General features: G+C 29.8%; 2 protein-coding genes across 5 annotated transcripts in view; one reads left to right on the top strand and one right to left on the bottom strand.

The window, feature by feature from the left end:
• Positions 1-9,881, bottom strand: part of LOC122532847 (S phase cyclin A-associated protein in the endoplasmic reticulum) — a 14,893-nt gene extending 5,012 nt beyond the window's left edge. The window contains exons 1-10 of one of the 3 annotated variants that reach the window (XM_043661964.1): positions 9,858-9,881; positions 8,476-8,699; positions 6,966-8,332; positions 6,159-6,901; positions 5,613-6,093; positions 5,355-5,537; positions 5,028-5,279; positions 4,485-4,925; positions 4,285-4,394; positions 3,979-4,102 (exon numbers count right to left, since the gene is read on the bottom strand). In XM_043661964.1, the coding sequence (XP_043517899.1) occupies positions 3,979-4,102; positions 4,285-4,394; positions 4,485-4,925; positions 5,028-5,279; positions 5,355-5,537; positions 5,613-6,093; positions 6,159-6,901; positions 6,966-8,332; positions 8,476-8,686 (3,912 nt within the window). In that variant the 5' untranslated portion in view covers positions 8,687-8,699; positions 9,858-9,881. Of the gene's footprint in view, positions 1-3,978; positions 4,103-4,284; positions 4,395-4,484; positions 4,926-5,027; positions 5,280-5,354; positions 5,538-5,612; positions 6,094-6,158; positions 6,902-6,965; positions 8,333-8,475; positions 8,700-8,923; positions 9,142-9,195; positions 9,361-9,857 lie in introns of those variants that run through there. The other 2 variants (XM_043661962.1, XM_043661963.1) reach the window with 2 other exon arrangements.
• Positions 9,882-9,946: 65 nt separating this feature from the next.
• Positions 9,947-12,124, top strand: LOC122532849 (ubiquitin-conjugating enzyme E2 N). Of its 2 annotated transcripts, none has more exons than XM_043661969.1 (3): positions 9,947-10,315; positions 11,288-11,562; positions 11,770-12,124. In XM_043661969.1, the coding sequence occupies exons 2-3, from the start codon at positions 11,318-11,320 to the stop codon at positions 11,978-11,980; spliced, it is 456 nt and encodes a 151-aa protein (XP_043517904.1). In that variant the 5' UTR covers positions 9,947-10,315; positions 11,288-11,317; the 3' UTR covers positions 11,981-12,124. The 2 variants fall into 2 exon arrangements, with proteins under 2 accessions (XP_043517904.1, XP_043517903.1); XM_043661968.1 differs by having other exon boundaries at positions 9,961-10,315; positions 11,302-11,562.
• The last annotated feature ends 7,949 nt before the right edge of the window (positions 12,125-20,073 follow it).

Here is a 20,073-nt window from a genome sequence, read left to right on the forward strand (position 1 = left end):
TTTTTTTTTTTTTTTCTTTTTTTTTTTTTTTTTTTTTTTTTTTTTTTTTTTACGAGCAATCGGTCCAATTCCGAATCGTCGAATTTATCTACAGCGCTTTTACGCTTTTCGAGGAAGCGGACGAATGCACTGGTGGGAAAAAAAAAAGGGACAAAATAACGGGAGAGGAATAGCAACCTCGAACAACTTACGGGAAATTGTAAATTTGCTTGCCCAATGGACGAGATTGAAAAGCATTCGCGAACCCTACAGGACAATCGATCTCTTTGTGTAATGGCCCAAAGAATGGTGATTCTTTCTAGACTTCAATAATATAACAGACAGCGTTTCCCTAAAAAGTTTCCAGTTAAATCTAGAGATTGATTGTCTTAATCATGGATCTGGCATCGAATCGGTCGCCAAAGAATATTGCTATTTCGTTCAATGTAAAGCCACTTTGGCACGAATACTATTCAAAGCAAATAAAAATTCTGCTTATCATTGAAGCGGAGAGTCGAGATGATATCTTTTCCGGAATATTTCTTTCTAATTTTTTTACGTCTACATGCTATTCGAAACAAACAGAAATTCATCACATAATTGAAATAAAGCAACGTTTTGAACGCGTTTTCGTAGATCCAGCGTCAACAACATCTTTCAGCAAACCCCGGCGATATATATCAATCCCTGTTTCGCCGGATGGGAACGCGTTCCAACCATAAACTCGAAAATATCGCCGGCGAGTGAAATTCGTGGTCGTAAGAACGTCCTCGCGGTGGACGCAACGGCTAAAAACCGTCTCTAACCCGGGGAAAAGCTCGGCGCGGCGATAAAATATGAGGAACAGCCGAATTTCTGGTACGTGCGAGGAGGTCGGCTGAAAAACTGCCGATAGAGAGGACGAGAGACAAAAGATTAGGCCGGCTCCTCGAAAACGGAGCTTGATGGAAGCGGCAACAGAAGTACTCACGCACATTCTACACATGGCAGCGATACACACGCGCTTCTTTCACCCGTATAACCCGATTCCCCCGTCTCTCCGTGCGCGCGTATGCACGTGAAGTCGTGTGCGGGTGTGTGTGGCGTGTGTATGTGCGTGGGTGACGTCACTAAAAGCTCTCTCGCCGCTAATGCATTTGCGGAGGGGGATTCCCAAGGGGAGGAACAGGAGAAGGAAGGCGCCAGTGCCGTATCTATGAAGCGTGAAAAATCGATCCTGAAATCACGACGATGAATTCGCGGACCGATTACGCCGGATCATCGAGCGAAACGACTAACTTCGAACGTATGGTCGGTAGTTTAAAACACCGAAAGAGATTTTCTCTTTTGCCTAATCAGCATAAATCCTTCGTGTCAGATAATTATCGTGCGATTGGATTTTGTAAGTAAAAATCGCCAAGTTCAAATTGAAATTATACTCTGATTGTGGAGTATAAAAATGTGGCGAGTCGTACACGTGCTGTTTAATCCTGCAGTAAGCATTTATACGAACGCAGGATTTATATTTATTTGAGCAGGTTTTTAAAAAAAAATGATTGAAAACGGTGGGGTGTGGGACGGTGTCGTTTGTATGAAAGTTTAAACGCAATTATCTGCGACTTTTAAATTCATACGGATAATTATATTTTTACGTTTCAATTATATTTTGTGTTACTCGTCGCATTTCACGATAATAATTACATTAATAATATTTTTGTTGAAAAAAAAAAAAAAAAAGGAAAACGATATGGAAGTATTTTTAATTTTTAAAATGACGTTCTCTGAACCATTATGGATCACGTGACCGCGCAGTATTCATTCGTTCGTTTAAAACTGAAAGAATTGTCTCTCGAAATTTCGAATTACTTCATTGTATCATAATCTTTAATCCATGTAATATCATCCAAAATTAAACGAACGAACGTTAAATTAATGTTAATATATACCAAAATAAAGATAGAAATAGTCACAAAAGCCAAAGATAAGTCTGAGCGTATCCGACAAAACGCGCCTGAGCTATTTCGAAAGATTTTTTGCTTTTTAAATTCGGCGAGAAAAAGAATCTTTACGATATTTAGCGAAGCACGTCAAAAAACAAATGTTATACTCATAAATATATTTTCTAATAAATTATTTATTAAATACTATTTACTTTTTGCTTTAAAAAGATATATGCAGAAAAATATTGTCAAAAATTAAATTTGACTAGTATAAATATCACACCAAAAATATGTAAATAAATATTACATATTTAAATGTAATTTTGATAAGAAATTTATTTCCGACATCTTTCTTTTACTCGTTACGAACAATTATCAACAATTATTTTCTATCTATTTAACCGATTATTCAGCGAATATTTATGAGAAATGAGCAAAATATAACTTAAAATAAAGCGTCCATAGTGAAAGAAATATTTTGCGAAAGAAGAAGAGAGAGAAATGTTTGTAGAGAATGGAGGACATTATTCGAAATATACATTTTAAGTGAAATGCTTCTCTTTTTCGTTTAATGAAATATATTTTTTGAAAAATCTTCAAAATCAAAATTATATGAAAATTGAAACTTCGACTATACGTCAGTGAGAACACACGTTTCAACTTCAGTTCTCTGCCTTCGACTTCGTTCTCCCCTTTCACGCTTCACTTATCCATTAGAGTTATGCATACTACTGTAGCATTTTCTCTGCCGACTAAAAGAATCAATAACCGTCAAAAGTTTTAGAATTCTAATTCCTACATGCCAAGATAAATGATCGAGACTATAATTCTCATAAACTCTATATCGTGAACTTCAATTATACAAACTATAATAATTTACTCCCTAATTAATAATTACAACTAAACAGTTAGTGACAAAAATGATCATAACAACAAATTAATTAGTTTCACTTCTTAAAACTCACTGTTTCATTAATCTGTCTTTAAAATCAAATTGCAAACATAAAAATGCGAATGTCTTATCTAACAATATCATATCGAACATCTTATTTCATACGTACGCTTTAATATTTAAAAAATGAAATTCTTCGATGGATTTTTATGTCCAGCTTATTGATTTGCGTTCAACGCACAAACGATCAGAATGAGAGAGTTAAGTGTTCGAAACTCCGGAGCGGAGAACGCGAGCTGAACCAGGCCCTAAGACTCTTAATCCTTATTTTGACAAGTCAGACAGGACAGGTATGATGGTCTTTGCCTTCGTTTATCTCGAAGCCACCAACCTCAAAAAGAGCTCGAAAAACGAGCACAGCAAAAAAAAAGCTACATTCGCGTACCGCCGCCACGTGAACTCCCGATTTACTCGACGTTGCTCACACAAGATCATTCACAAGGTGTCCCATAACTAATAATACAACCGCAGAAAAATTATTTAACGTTAAAATAGACAAATCGAAAGCATAACATGAGATTTGTTTCCCCAATTTTTGAATTTCAACTCTAAAATGATATCGTTGGGTTATAAACAAATGTAATGATAATTTATGTTATATTACTAAAATTTAGAATATTCAATTTTATTTTGCATTTTATATTATATTATCTATATTAAAATTATATTAAAAATTCCAAAGTTAAGTATATTAATCTTTAAATTGTTATTATATATTTCTAACGATTTTGTGATATCAAACAAATGTTAAAAAACGAATATATTCCTCGATACCGAAAACCTCTGTACTAGAAATCATACTATTTTTTACTACATTATCGAAATAGAAAGGATCTGTAAAACGAGTGAAAGAATCACGTCTCAATGAAGAGATGAATAGTCTACTCTCCGCCACGAAATAAGTGCCAACATAAAAAATGGAGAATAAAAACAAACAAAAAAAAATATATTTATTCATGTTTATTTAGCAATTTAAATTTAAAACTTATACGTTCCGGATTACTAAAATTTGGAAAGATATATCGTTCGAAACTGTTTTATGGATGATAAATAAATATTGAAAATGTATATTGAAAATTTTCGAAGAAAACAATTATAATAGTTACAAAACAATGACATTCGACATACCTCTAAATGCTGAAGCAGAAGATCCAAGATGACAAGAATTTTATTACTTGACAAAACCGCTTCAATATTAGTATCATTTTCGCTGACACTTAATTTAAATACACGACACACCGAAAGAATGCTCCTAGAATACACAAAATTTTATATTTAAAATAATATAATTTATGTATGCTATATACATGCTATATACACAGTAATACAGTAATTACAAATAGTTTTCAGAGTGAAAACATAGTATAATATAGTAATATGTATATAGTATTTTCAAAGCTGTCTCGGATAATATAAAAAGCAACATATACTTACTTGTTTGGTAAATTATGAGATACATTCTGTGTTTGTAGTCCCAAATTTAACAAATTAGTTAAGATATCGAATCCATTTAAAATTCGAAATACAATCTGATCAAACAAACACTGAAATATTTAAAATGTAACAATTATCAATTGTTAATGATCAATTATTTCTTAATATCATTATCTTATTTAAGGCAAAAGTATTTTTACCAATTTTGAAAAAGCTCTCGTCATTTCACCCAAACAACGTTCCAAAGCTGCGATAGCGACGCTCGACCAAGCAGTCTTTGAATGACTAGTGTACAATCTATCCAATTCTTTCAAATTTCGACGAAATTTGGCTTTATTAGATGACTCGATAGATTGATTCGCTTCTGTCTTGTGATTGTCTTCCCACTCTTTACCACGCAGAGTCATACGTTGTTTTATTTTTCTGCATCGACGTTTTAAAGCTTTCTGCTTCTCTTTCGCAGCTTTAACTTCGTTTGAATTACTATTATCAATAACCGATATTGGAACATCGCGAATTTGAGATATATTAAAGCGTTGTAATTCATCTCGTGATGGTTCTCGACTATCGTGAGTATTTCGCACTGCTTCGAGATGCGTTTTCCCTTTTAAATGGCTTAACAGATACACTTCATTAGGTATCTAAAATAAAACATATAAAAAATATATATATGCCATATTAGTTATTAACTGAAACAATAAATATAGATAGAATTCAGTAGAACTTATCGAATTGATACTCACCAGAGTTCCACATAAAGAACACTGCTTTTGAGCAGGATAAGATTTTAATGTAGGTGGAACTTCTTCCGATCTTAAAATCGAAGATTCAACTGCTCTTTGTCGAATATGTTCTATGTTTTCAACATGCCTTCTAGCTGATTCTTGCTGCTTTTGAGCTATTTTCTTTTGTAGTTCTTCTTGATTTGCTAATTGCGCTGCATGAAGCGCTGATAAGCGTTCTTCTCTATCTCTAGCTTTTTCTCTTGCAAGTTCCTTAAAATTTTATTAATATAATATTGATATTATTTTTAACATTTTAGATTATTAGTATTTATGGAATATAATTACCTGTCGTTCTTTTTCTCTTTCCAACTGCATCTTACCAACTCTTTCCTCACGTTCACGACGAGCTTGTTTCATTTTTTGAATACGCAACTGTCGTTCTGCTTCCAAAGCTCGTCTACGTTCTTCGGCCGCAGCTTCCTTAGCAGCTTTCTCTTCTTGTCGGCGTTGACGTTCTTCTTGAATTCCCTAGAAAATAAATGTTGCAAATAATTCCAGGACTTGTAATTTTTACTATTAAAAATGTAAATGTATGCAACATACTTGCAATCTTTCTTCTTGTTCTTGACACAACGCCATAAAATCGTGTCTCTTATTTTGTGCTTCAAGCTCATTAATGAATGCAATTTCCTTTAATTTAGAATCTTCATCGTGAGCTTTTCTTACTATTTCCATCAAATGTTGCGTTCTATTTTCTTCTGCTTTTTTTAACTTCATTTCCATTCTAATCCTTTTATCTTCTATTAGCTGGTTCTTTGCACTTTTAACATCTTTTACTTTATTCAATAACTCTCGCAATCTTTGCGATTTTTCCATTAATAGTTTTTGACGTTTGTGTTGTGCGCAAGCTTGTTTCGCTTGATATCGTCGTAATGTCTCAGGTAACGATCTTTTTCGAGATGGAGACGATAATTTCTGATGCAATTCTAAAGCTCTACCAGGATGACGGGCAACTAATGCATGTAGTTGAGCAAGTGTATCTACACATTCTGCCCAAGACATTCCCTCTAACATGTTTTCATATCTGTAAATAATTCTTTTAAATTTGACATACAAGAAGCAAGCTAAAATAATATATTTAGTACATACCTATCTTCTAAACTGACATCATCAGGCATTGTATTGGGAGATGTTCTTTGCTCATCTTCCATTTCAAGAATCATTTCACCATCTGTTTCATCAGTTTCAGTATCGACATCAGTTTCAGCGCATTCCAGTTCTAAAATTTGCCTATGTAAGGATGCTTCTTCATCTGACAACTGTTGCGATCGTTGCGAATCAGCTTCCTCGGTTTTCCTTTCCTCTTCTAAAATTATTCTTTCTCTTTCTGCTTGAGCGGCCATAAATTGTTGTATACGTTTCTCAAGTAATTCCGCATCACTTTTAAAAATAGCTGCGATCATTGATGTAGAATTTATTTCGTTTAAATTAACAGTGTTCTTAAAAACTTCTTCTACCTTATCCTTAATGATAAGGTTTACAGCTGATTCTCCTTTAACTTTTTCTACTTCATTACTTATATTTTTCCCTTCTTTCTCTACAATACATTTCCTTTTCTGTTTACAGTTTCCATCTGGAGTCAAACAATTTGTTTTATTCTTTTCAACGGGACTTTCAATTGATAAAGCTGGTAACGATGTTGCAGTACTTGGTTTATGAAATCTTGTAGACATATTTAAATTATGTGTACTGCCTCTTCTATAACGACTTCGAACTGTTTGCCAACCGTCGGTTTCCTCTTTAGTTTTTATATGCGTCTGTTTCGTTAATACCTCTACTGAACCATTTATATCTCTATTTTGATCCTTTTTTAATGAACTTTGTTCTGAAATCTAATACAAACTTATATTATAAGTATATATTTCAAGTTAAGATTATAAAAAGAAGTAATGGTACCTTATTGTCAGTTGACTGAAATCGTTGCCTAACTATAACAGACGTCCCAGGTCTTGTTTTATTTGAAATTGATGTATTTTTGTCACTTAATGTGGTTTTGCTTCTAACAAATTTTGGAGTTTCTGGAAAGCTTGGTTGCTTTGATTTAACAACTTTCATTTGAGATACTGTAGAATATGCTGGTTTATTTGCAGTAACTAATTCCTTAGTAGAATTACTGGGTGATGTATCTGACACAGATTTTGTTGTGGTTTTATTTGCATTATCACTGACACTTGGTTGCCTTTTTATTTTTTGATTAATTTTGTTTGAAACTTTTGCAGTATTCTGTATGTTTTTATTTACTATAGTATTACTATTTTCTTTTATTACGCTATTGGATTCTGTTATTTTATTTTCAGTAGCTACATTTTCTATACCAACAGTTTTAATATTTTTCCCTGTACTTTGTCTTTTTACTTTAGAATTAATTTCATTTTTTCCTAGTTCTAAATCATTTTTAGGGCCCAATGGTTTTATTTGAAAATTATTTTGAGAATTCAATTTATTATCTATGCTATTTGATTTAGAAAATTCTTTCTCTACTGATGTACAAGTTAATTGCACATTTTTATCGTTACAAACGGTTTGTTCATTTTTCTCATTTATTACATTAGAATCTGTTATTTTAATGGTAGCATATTGTATCCCAGTTTTAACTGATTTTGATGAACTTTTAGTGTCCATTTTAGTTTTTATTTCGCGAGATAAACTATCATTTAATTTTTGCTCTGTAATAATGCTGTTACTGGATTTTGTAGCTACTGTGTGTTTTACAAGAGTTTTATTCACTTTCATTGAAGTTAATTTATCCTTATTCAATGATTGATTTGTACTCTTGTCTGAATTTTTATACTTTTCACCTACATTTGTCATATTATTTTTGGAAACATTACTTTTATTTTCCTTTGTTAATTTGTGCACACTTTCTCCTTTTATATGAGTTGTTTTATTGTCTGTAGTAACAGATTTATTTTCTGATATAATTTGATCCACAGGGCTTCTACAAACAGATTCTGTAGGACTCATTCTTTGTAAGGGACTAGTGGATTTTGGAATCATTGTTGAATTCCATATCCGGCAAGGAGAAGTTTTTCTAACTTCCCAAGCTAAAGGAGTACGTCTTAAGGGAGGTGACGAATTTTCATAGGCCCACTTAACTTTAAACCATTCAATCAAATTGTGAAAATCTCTAGTATAGTTTTCTAAAACTAATATCACTTCTTTACATTCAGAAATGTTTTCATCTTCTTCACATGTCTGATAAATGCCATCTACTGCTCTTTGCAAATTACCAAATAAAAATGCCCAGTATCTTGCCTGTAATTCTAATATAACAAAATAAAAAAACATTAAGTTAGTACATTAGAAATTTATGGATATAAAATCTCCAAAAAACAATTATAACAATGAATGCAATTTATATGAAAATTTTTTGTTAAAAATAAATTTATAAGTACAGAAAGTTTACCAGATTTTTTATCCCGACCAGTAGAAGCTGATCTTACTCTAGGTGTTGGTTTCATAGACCTCTTAGTAGTGTTTGTTTGTGATATTCTTGGAACACTAGGTGGTTTTTTGGTAACCTTCTCAGTACTGTTCGTTCCAACTGGTACATTAAAAGCTATCAAATTTCTAGCTGCCCGACCTTCTTCTTGTATGAGTAACCTTACATCAGCCATCTTTAATAAAGTTCTATAAAAAAACAGTCACAATTGAATATTATTTCTTAGATTATAGAGATACAAATAAACCAGGTTTAAAATATCAAAATTGAAAGACAACACAATGAAAAAATGCTAAAAATCAAATTTTAATATTTCATTGTTTTTATTAACAATATTACAAATACAGATCTTTCACATTGAATTAAAAGCAAAAAATAGGAATAATAATAACTTTAAGAAAACATATCATACATATAATTATGACATTCTAACAGCTTTATGATATATTAACAACTTTACGTTTCGTTACTAGTTTTAGGTTATGTTACTGTCACTAACGTCTTGAACCTTACAAAGTAACAAATAGCCATTATTTATACAAACATGTAAACAATTAAATATTTACCAAATCACCTAATAATTTCTAATACAAATAACAAACGTATTTAAACGATCTATTTATATTCAACTTAATGAAAATTTCAAATTATAAGTAATGTTTACGTTTTTAATTCACAACTTACTTTTAATGTAATTATAATTGCAAAATATTAAAGAACGGCTGACTACAAATTGTTTTCAAATAACGAGAACGTCGAACTGACATTTCAACAGTAATACAAGACATTTTATGACAAATGTCTTCTAAGTTTCGCGGCAGTTTGTTGGTTGCACTGATATTGCTGCATTAAAAATTGTATTCGTAATATTAAGTTATATCCATACTGATTTGAATAATTTTATTAAATATATATAATGTTGCCTTGTGTTAATAATTTTAATTAATTATTTTTCATTTTTTAAATTGTACATTTTGAGAATTTAGCTAAATAAATATATATTCACACGTCAAAATTTAATTTTTTAATAACTTTCAAATCATATTCATAACTACATATGTACATATATGTAATTTTTCTTATATTTCTTTTACATACAAGAACATATATATGTATTACATAAAACATGAAAATTTTGTCCAAGATATTTTAAAATTAAGATCATGTAGATGTATTATATACACGTATACATATTTGTACGATTAATTTACAATATATTGAATTAATAAAACGCGTAATATATAAAAAGAATAGAATTTATTAACTAATATTTTACGAGCAACGACAAAACATAATAACTAATAATAACTTTCGTTTTCAAAGTACTCTAGAAGCTCATTGGTTACCTAACACATGTGGAAGCGAAAACTGTAGCGAGAACAAAGTCTGACCAGTGTATTCCACCCGTAGACACGTATATGAACTAATTAAATTTAAAAATTATCATATCGTTCGTATGATGGGGAGAAAGCATTGGAGACGTTAAATTGGTTTACGCAGTGAATCGGTGTACAGCGCCATCAACGCGTGATAAGATGAATCGCGAGAAGCGGTTGTGAGGGCTGAACGCACATTTGCGTGTGGAAATTTAATTAACACTTCGTCGAAGTATCTTTTTGAGATTGCACCATAGATCCCAGGCAGATTTTTGAAGTCGGCTGCAAAGCCGATTGTTACGAAACGCATAAGTGCTGCAAAAATAGAATTAAAAATCGATTTCGAGGTTTCTAGAAGAAAAGGCTACCAGAGAGGCGGACAATCTGCCACACTTTGCGGGGTGACGCGGGGATATTTTCAGATTATCGTACGTATTTTACTGTTATACGAAGACTACACTCGTATTTCAAACATTCTCACCCATGTGAAACACCATGTACAGTTTAGTTTTACGCGGTACGTGACTCGATGTACGAATTCTTTGTTTACGCATATGCAGTAGCCTTGCCACAGCTTTGGAGGTTGGCAGAAATAATTCGGCAAGAATTCAATTATTACGTTGTTGTTCGTTTTCTGAACAATTTAATTTAGTACTTTTGTTGTCAATAACACATATAAGAAATATTTATGTTCGATTGTTTGTTTAGTATTGTATATGATACATTAAGGATTAACGGTTTCGGCAAAATTACACGCACGGTGAAAGACTGTCATTTAGCAATAAATCCATTTGAATTATTACAATTATGAGAGATTTTTACGATTTGGATGTTCGAGATTTAATTTCTGTTTGTCATGTATATTATGTTTGTAGAAATAAAAGAAAACATTCTTTGATAACCTAAATTTTCTTTTGTTAGTCATTTACAAGCTCTACTGTGATGTACCTGTATGTAGATACTTTATAGTTTGCGATGAATTTCATTAAAAATGTTAATACATTTATTTATTTTTATACTTTTATATTTGTAGTATAATTTTATATAGTCTATAATTTTATGTAGTCTCTAATTGTCATTGCAATGTGCTATATTTTATTCGTGTCTGTATAAATTATGTGTGAAAATATTAATATAATGTATATATTTTATTAAGTAAAGAATATTAAAGGTAATACTATTAGTTTATATTATTTATTTACTACAATGCACCTGTGTTAGTGCAATTTATAAATTTAAGCAATAAATATATAGCGTTACTTTTAAAACGCATGAAATACTTATGTATTGTTATTTAAATAAATATATATTTGTAGTAAATTTGTTTAATATAATAAATCGTATGTTTTTTTTAGTTTATGTATATTTATTATTTAGAAAGCAAGTTAAAAGATGCATAGATATTTTCTTCTAGAGGAGTTTGATCAAACATGGCTGCGCTACCAAGAAGAATTATCAAAGAAACACAGAGACTAATGCAAGAGCCAGTTCCTGGTATCAGTGCTGTGCCAGATGATACAAATGCTAGGTATTTTCATGTAATTGTAACTGGACCTGAAGATTCGCCATTTGAAGGTGGACTTTTTAAACTTGAGTTGTTCCTACCAGAAGACTATCCAATGTCTGCTCCTAAAGTTAGATTCATTACAAAAATTTATCATCCAAATATAGACAGGTAATTATAAAGATGTAATTTTTAATAATTTTTTAAATTTTTTCTAGCAACGCGAGTAATCCATATTAGTTTTTAAGTACATTAATTTATGTAACTCATCAAGTATTTTCAATATAAAAAAAACAAATAAATTTTTAATTCCTTTGAAATTTATATTTAATATATATGTATATATATACACAGAAAATATTTATATTTGTTATATAGATTGGGCAGGATTTGTTTGGATATTCTTAAAGATAAGTGGAGTCCTGCTCTTCAAATCAGAACAGTTTTATTATCAATACAAGCACTTTTAAGTGCACCAAATCCAGATGATCCTTTGGCAAATGACGTAGCTGAACTCTGGAAAGTAAACGAAAGCGAAGCAATACGCAATGCCAAAGAATGGACTCGGAGATATGCTATGGACAACTGATCTTAGATTATCCATGATGCGAAGTGATGTTACCCCTATCTTTCCGAGTTTACCGATCACTTTACCCGCACCAGCTGCGTACCCTGCACTTGTGTCCACAATTTTGCTATAAAAATAATAAAAGTTTTGTAAGAGTAAACAGAATGAAACTGTATTTTCTATATCGCGGGGAATACAAAGATGTGTTTAGATTTCTTCAAAGATTTTTCAAACGGACTTGTCAAGAATCTTCTAATGTTGAAAAAATCAATCGCAAGAAGATTCCTATTTATTATAGAAAGGAGATATAATTTTAATGGATTGCTAGTTTTTACTTAAAAATATACCTTTGTAGTAAAAATAAGCGAATGTAGTATGTTGCGTAAAGATCTTTTTTTTTTAATATGATTACAAAATGGCTTGTGCAATCAGTAATTGATAGCTTTTATTTTGATACCTATAATGTTTCCCTGAAAAAAGCAGTACTGGATCATTCATTATATTATACTAATATTATTAGATTTTTCTGTATTCTATAATGTCTACTAACTGGTTGTCTGATAATTTTAATGTATTTATCATTTCCGTGATTGTACAATGTTGGATGAAAGGTATGATATTGGATTTGAGATCTATATATGGCATTTATTTATAATTGATTATTTTAAATAATAAGCGTACTAAAAATTGAAATTATCCGCGGATGCGAATTTCCATTTTTGAAGTGTATAGTTAATGTAACATTTACTTATTGCAAATCTTTATTTATCAGTGTAATATAAGACAAAACAATTTGATTATTTCAAATTATTTGACTTTGAGATTTTTGATCATATGAAAAATCATCTGTCCAAGGATTATGTTAATCTATATTTTTACTATGTAAATATCTATATATATATACAATTATATATATATATATATAATACATACATACACACACATACAATTAAGTCAATTTTTTCATTTTTTGTTTTTTTATAAAAAATAAGATCAAGTTGAAAGTAGTTCGAAAAATTTTTATAATAATTTGATGATCTATAAGATTTTACTTTGATCACAGAATGTTTGAAACTACAAATAAATAATAGTGCTCATTTTTAGCTAATATACATTTTATAAAAATGTCACACAATTACGTCAATATAATTTAGAAATGATATTAATCATATTATTAAATTTCAAATGAAATAGACTGTCTACTTTCAACAAATGTCTAACTACTAATAAGTCGTTGCCTTACTACATTTTATGATTTGTAGCTCACATAGAAGAGGTGTCAAAAAGTGGAAAATATTCTTTATATAATCATGTATAATATTCTTAATGATATTTAAGTGACAACAGTAGTATCAGAAAGCAAGGAATATGTCATGTAATTAAAATTTCTTGTTCTAATTGACTTTTTATCAGTGTTTAGAAATGGATAACAATTTTATTAAATGTTACATTTTTTAAATGTAGCATTTAAAACTTAGAAGTTGAACAGAAGGTTGTGTTATTTGTTCATTTGGATAGTGATAATTAAACTTTTAATTTTTATATCAAGATCTTTTTACTTAATTTTTATATCAAGATCTCTTTTTATTTTTTGTGCAAAAGAATCCTAATAGTTTATTAAGAGAATAAAACTAAAAGCCTTACCCATGTTTTCCTTGACAATAGTCTAGGAAGACTTTAGCTAATATTACTACTCATTAGAGTCTCACTTTTACACTTGGTATATTTTTTAATTTTGTTTTCAAATAGTTGTTTGTAGCAATTGTCAATCAGTATCTTTAAATTGTTTCAACAATCGAATTTTTTCTAACTAATTTCAAGAAAGGCAAGTTACACTGACATTTAAATGTTGTCTTAATTTTAATCGTTTTAAAAAGAGAATAATATATAAAATAGGAAATGGTATAGACAATATATTTGAGATTTAGTTAGTCATTTACTTATCGAAAATAGTATTAATAATTGGTATAACATAATTAAATATTATTTTAAAAAAATAGAAAAAATCAATACTAATATCATTTAGTTAATAATATAAATATAAAAAACTGCATAAAAATTGAAACTCAACGCTTAATATCAATCTGGCTCTCATCTGAGCATAAATATTAACAAGTTATATAAATAGTGAAAACAAGTTTAGTTTACATTTAATTTTATATTAATTAATATTTATTAGTATATTTTAATTTCAAGAGATATTTACATTATAGAATTTAAACAACCAGTTGGTATGTTTTTAAACAACTCAAAATTTGTATTCATTTGATATATTAGCAATATTTTAATAAAAATAATAGACTAATACTTAATTTAAATGTGATACAAGGGACACTGGGATCGGTTACGCAAAAAGAAAAATATTTGTAGATAATTTGCAATAATAAAGAAGTAATTATAAATATATTATAAAGCAATATTAACATGCCAAATATATTGCTGCCAATTTTCAAAAATATAATTATTTTACAGTCGCAAAAGGAGTAGAAGAATTAAATATAGACAATATATGAAATCTAAAATAAGATTTTTGATGAAAACAAATTCGGAGATCCCAATTTATTCAAAATTCTGTATAAAATAATTTGATATTTTAAAAGATTTTAAGTAAAAATTTGTAATAAAAGAAGTACAATTTTTTTTAAAAATAGTATTCAGAACTGTTAAATTGTTATAACTCCAAAATTAGAAAGCTGTATAAAAGTAAGTGTTATATTTCTGAAAATATTTCGATAAACTTTTAGCAGGTTGGAAAAGATAATATTTCCTATTAACAAAATAAATAATATGTAAAAAGTGAAATAAGTAAAGTTATAATTTGTGATTTTTTTCACAAATGAATATGTGAAACATGTGGTATTTAATTAACTAGGAAAAAAATTATTAAGATGTTGCTTAGATAAAAATTTGAATGTTAATATTATTATTAAATTTCTAACTATTTTTATCATACAACGTATATATAATAATATTAAAAATTTAGAAAACGGATACGTAATTTGAGATAATTCCAATATTCAATTATATGATTTTATATATCTAAGTTTAGAGGATGAGCAGTAAGTAAATAACTAGCTATTTACGTTAGTGTAAGAAAAAAAGAATTGAAGTATATAATTTAAATGATCATTTTATAAACAAAATAAATCTGATACTGAAGAAAATTTTGTTATTTATTAGGAAGTTTATTTAAGTATAAGTATTAAATAGTGATATTTATTAATAATCATTAAAAATTATGTCAATAAAGAATAACATTTGTTCACAGATGAGGTATATACTGTAATTTGTATAAATACTGCATACTTCGAAGGTTCCAAAATCTTTTTACCATTTTAGTGTCATTTCCAATATTACCGATTTGGCATAAAATTATTTATTTCGCCATTGACATTGACTAACTAGCACAGACTGAACATCCTATTCTTTCTTATGTCCCGTGTTACGAACGAAGTATATAAACAGACCTCGTATACAATGTATTTTTTGTTCTACAATTTCGAGATCTTTGAAATTCTCTTACCATTTTCGTGTCACGTCCTGTCATACCGATTTAGGCAGGTTTTATACCGTAGCACTACTAGTGATGAGAATTAAAATCAAAAAATATAAACAGCATTGTCACATCTGTTTCGAGAGTTATTTATTGAATTGAATGTGGTGATACTTCATCAATGAAGGAATATAATGATTTAAAACAACGATTGATGGAAATTCAGGTGAAAAGTTTATTATATATTTGATTATTTACATCTATTTAAAGATATTAGAAAAAACTGATTGAGATATATTTTTTAACAATAATTAGATATGAATTAGATATAACGTCTTTTACTTATTTTAGTGTGTAATTTCAGAGTTGGAACGAATTCTGCAAACTTGATTTTATATAGCTTTATTTATATAGCTTGGAAGTACCAAAGAAATATTTCCATAGATATTGTTATAAAGTTATATTGTATGATGTCAATTATTTTTTGCAAAGCATTCGTTTTCGAAATTTCGTGCGAAACACGTTGGATTTAAATTAGTTAAAGATTACAGCGCCACTACACGGTGAAATATGCAATACAATTCCTATGATTCTCGAGCCTAATCGATATTTCTCACAATCGATTTTTAAACGGGAAACATGGCAGAAGGTAGCACATCTCATCTCTGTAAAGAAAAAAGTGTTATTCAGAAAAATCACCCAGAAAGAGATATTATTCAAAAGTTCTCGGGTAAAAATATAAATCAATAGTTGTTAGATTTTTGTATGTATTGTGTATTTTTAAGATAAAACGTGCATTCTTGGCTTCAACTCAAGGTAAGGTTTAACCAAATAATCGTTACATATTATATTTATAATTTTCAACAATTAAAGAAATAATAGCATATAAACATTTAAACAGAATATATTATGCTAAAATATTTGTAATTTGCGATTAATTGAACATTACAGTAACGAAATCGTGTAGTGTTTTGAAACTTTTTACGTTGATTTTTCTTCAGTTGTCGATTTCACTTGTAAGGTTACCGGCAAATCATTTCGTACGTCTTTTTGATAGAATTTGATGTTGATTATCGTTTCATTTTTATACGTTTGCATTCATTTAACCCATTTGTTCTGACTTTTGGTTTCTCTTTGTGCAGGTTATTCCTTGATTGCAGAGATAACATAGAACGCATAGATGCCACGATCATTAATGGACAATTTGATGAACTTTCACGGAAATTTCGCAATATTTTATTTATTTTGGGTAACATTTGGTATACAATTCATTATATATTTGAAATACAATTCCGAATGTGTAATTTTGTAATTATTTGGAAGACGAGAACAGATTAAATTAATAAATATTTTATTTGGATATATGCTAGCTTAACAGTATACATATGCTATCAAATAGATGTATATATTCTTGTATTATATTGTCAAATTTAAAACTTTCGTACTTTATTATACTGTATTTGCTTTTCTCAAACGTTAACATGCAATTGAAACCATTCGAAGCAAGACACGCGTTTTTCGTGGTATTGTTCTTTAAATATATTTAGCTGTGAAATTTTGATTTGTGCAAACATTTTCGAATATTTATAATGCCTGATATATATTACTAATATGCATATTTCCTACTCTGATAACGAACATTCAAAGTACAATTTCAGAATACAATAATCGTTTTTCATTTACAGTATTCAGTATTAAGGAATACTTTATAATTTACAACTAATATCTTTAATACATATTCAAGTCAATAGCAGTATTTTCTAAATGAACGTATCTTTCGCCCTCCCTTTACTAATCAATTTTATTTTCAGAAAATTCTTGTAACCGCGCGCAATGCGGTCGCTAGAGTCAGTGTTTATTGTACAATATTTTAATATTTTCCTGAGCAAACTGGCTCTCATTAAATATTATTATTAATTCATTTAAATTATAATTCGCGAAGTTAGAATCAGTGAGTCCGCCGATTGTTACTCAAACGCTGGTAGTCTTATTATTTTGCTTTCTCTCTTGATTAATATTCGTTTTCGGTATTAGAGTCAGTGCTAAAGAGGATAAGGTCTCTTCAGGAGATCAAGATGGTAAGTAATTTTGTATATTGTATCTCAATTTATTTAATTCAGATTTAGCAATAAAGTATAATGTTTGACGTCTGTTACAGCTTCACAGCAATTTCTTTGCCTTTTTGGGAGAAATTCCAACGGTGGCTCTAAAGCCAAGACTGTAAGAATCTTTCATTATCTCTAACTTAAGACTTTGCCTTGCTTTTAAATATAAATTCTAATGTTGAATGTCTTGTTATAGATCTTCTACAATCTTCACTTCCCCTAATCCTCCAAGAATTTTATGATACTTCAAAATCTAAAAATGTAAGTACTTTGGCATGTTGTATTTAAGTTTTGTTTCTTTATAGTTCTTTTTCTACTAAAGTCGAACATAAAATTATAATTATAAAATAAAAATATTTCAAATCATTAGTCCCGATATTTATCATTATTAAAATTTAAATTTTTACAAATAATACTGCATCTTTAGAAACAAAATGTTTTACGTTTTTTAAGAAACTTTTCACGGCGTTCACTTCCACCATGGGATTCTTAATGTAATCTATTCAACGAGGATCATCATGATTTTCCCTGCTCCAGTGCAGCATCGATGATAATGTTCTTCACATCTATCCTGTGAGTCGCATGCATTTATGTTCCTCCGGTCACTCAATCATGTCGTAGGACGAAAGATCCGAATCGGCACGGGTGATTGGTTGTATACGTAGAATTTTTGATGAGCATAGTGACCACGAGTATTTTTTATACCCGTGAGTAGTAACAATTTTTCTTTTATGTATTAGATCAGGATAGGGTTTCTTGCACATCGCGATTTTAACAATTGTTTAGAATGTATATAGTTACAGTAATTACTTATAAAATCAAAATATATTCAATATAAATGTTTGTAAAAATAAAATATCCATATGAATATCTATATGAATAGAAATTATAAATATTTATAAACAATTATTATTAACACGAGTTTGTTTGAGCATTTTATAGTAGAAATCGGATATCCTCCGATTTCGTTGCTATGAAAGATGTAGCTATTACTTATTGATAGTGGTTGGATATATTTTGTTATAATAATTAATAATTTTCCACTTTATCTTCCCTTTTACGATAGTATCAAATGATTTAATTAATTGAGTTTTAAAACTCATTATAAATGAGTTTTCTGAACTTCAACACAGAATTTGAAGTTTGATAGATTAGAATTTTTTCCGTGGAAAAATATGTGAAATTTTGTGTGCAAGAAGATACTTCGCGACAGGCAGATTTTTTAATCAAAGCAACAAGTGCATTTGAACACTGCTTTCGCATTTTCGAAAATATGCTTTGATAACGAAATCGCCTGAGGTTGTTTCCATTAATATTTGATTTAGAGTTGTTTAATTTTGATTGTTTGAGTCAGTTGTTAGATTTCATATTTTTTTCAATAAATTCAATTCTTGTTCATTGTCTTCATTCTTTCGCAATTTCAATAATTTCTGAAAGAGTAGAATTATTAGAGTTTGAGATAAAATAATACAATAGTCCGTTAAATACAATTTACATAAACTAATCATTCTTTTAGTTCTCAGGATTTTCAGATTTAACCCCTTCCGTGTTCATTGTCAGGATCTCATTCACGTGCCTAGGTGCTACTTGGATGGGAGAAAGACAATGGGCATGATGACCATAGTTTTTAAGCTTAATAATCTCTCAGCGACTGACGATGCGTTAGTGTATCGTGCACGACGTATTTTCTGCATGTGTATGTATGGTTAGGATGTGGAATTGCGTCGTTTCTATTATTATCGAATATTATTAATCGAAACAATATAATTTTGAAATGTTAATAAAAATTAATTTAAATTTCACAAATACTGCTGGTATAAATCCGATATATACAATATTATTTAATATAGTAAATGATGAATACGAACATAGTTATCTTAATAAATGATAATGAAAGATATCAAATACCGTGTCAGTTATTTCAATAATGTCATTACGTCAGACAATATACAGAAGTTGAAATATATACAGAAAATGATGAAAATTAAGAATAAGCATTTTACGCAATGGCCGCTAGCCTTCGTCAGTCGATTTCAGAAAAATGGTACGTAAATTAGAGTGTGAAAGTTGTATGTTAAGCTCGGGTGTCGGAGGCGTCCCGGGACGTCCTCTCTAGTTTAGGTCTGCGCCCGAGTGGTATGTGTGAGAACCGTGGAGTGAGTGTGTTGGTGTGCCTGTTTTGCCATTTTTTAAATATAGGGCCCCTGGATAGGATAGGTAGCTTACTTTCTGGTATGCCTGTNGTTTAATTATAAGTAGGTAGGGCCGGGCAGGTTGGCACAGTCTCTGGTCGCGTGTCCCCTTTTCGCGTGTCCAACCTGTTTCAGGAAATCTAATTTGAAAGATCGACAGTGAAATTGGTACAAATGGAGCATGCCACTTGTTTCTGGTTTTACTCTTCGGTTTTTCGAATTTAGTATCGCGGTCGTGGTCGCGGATAGGTCGCTAGTAGGTCCCGAAACGATCGTTTATGTAGGTATTGCTCGAGCACGCACGTGCGAACGGACAACGATCAC

This window comes from Frieseomelitta varia, unplaced genomic scaffold (assembly GCF_011392965.1).
Source record: "Frieseomelitta varia isolate USP_RPSP 00005682 unplaced genomic scaffold, Fvar_1.2 scaffold_478, whole genome shotgun sequence".
Lineage (NCBI taxonomy): Eukaryota > Metazoa > Arthropoda > Insecta > Hymenoptera > Apidae > Frieseomelitta > Frieseomelitta varia.

What these genes read in the sequence shown, in the direction of transcription:
- LOC122532849 (XM_043661969.1), top strand. Translation starts at nt 11,318, where the DNA reads ATGGCTGCGCTACCAAGAAGAATTATCAAAGAAACACAGAGACTAATG. An exon ending in TATCATCCAAATATAGACAG is followed by an intron (nt 11,563 to 11,769) that starts GTAATTATAAAG and finishes TTTGTTATATAG; the next exon opens with ATTGGGCAGGATTTGTTTGG.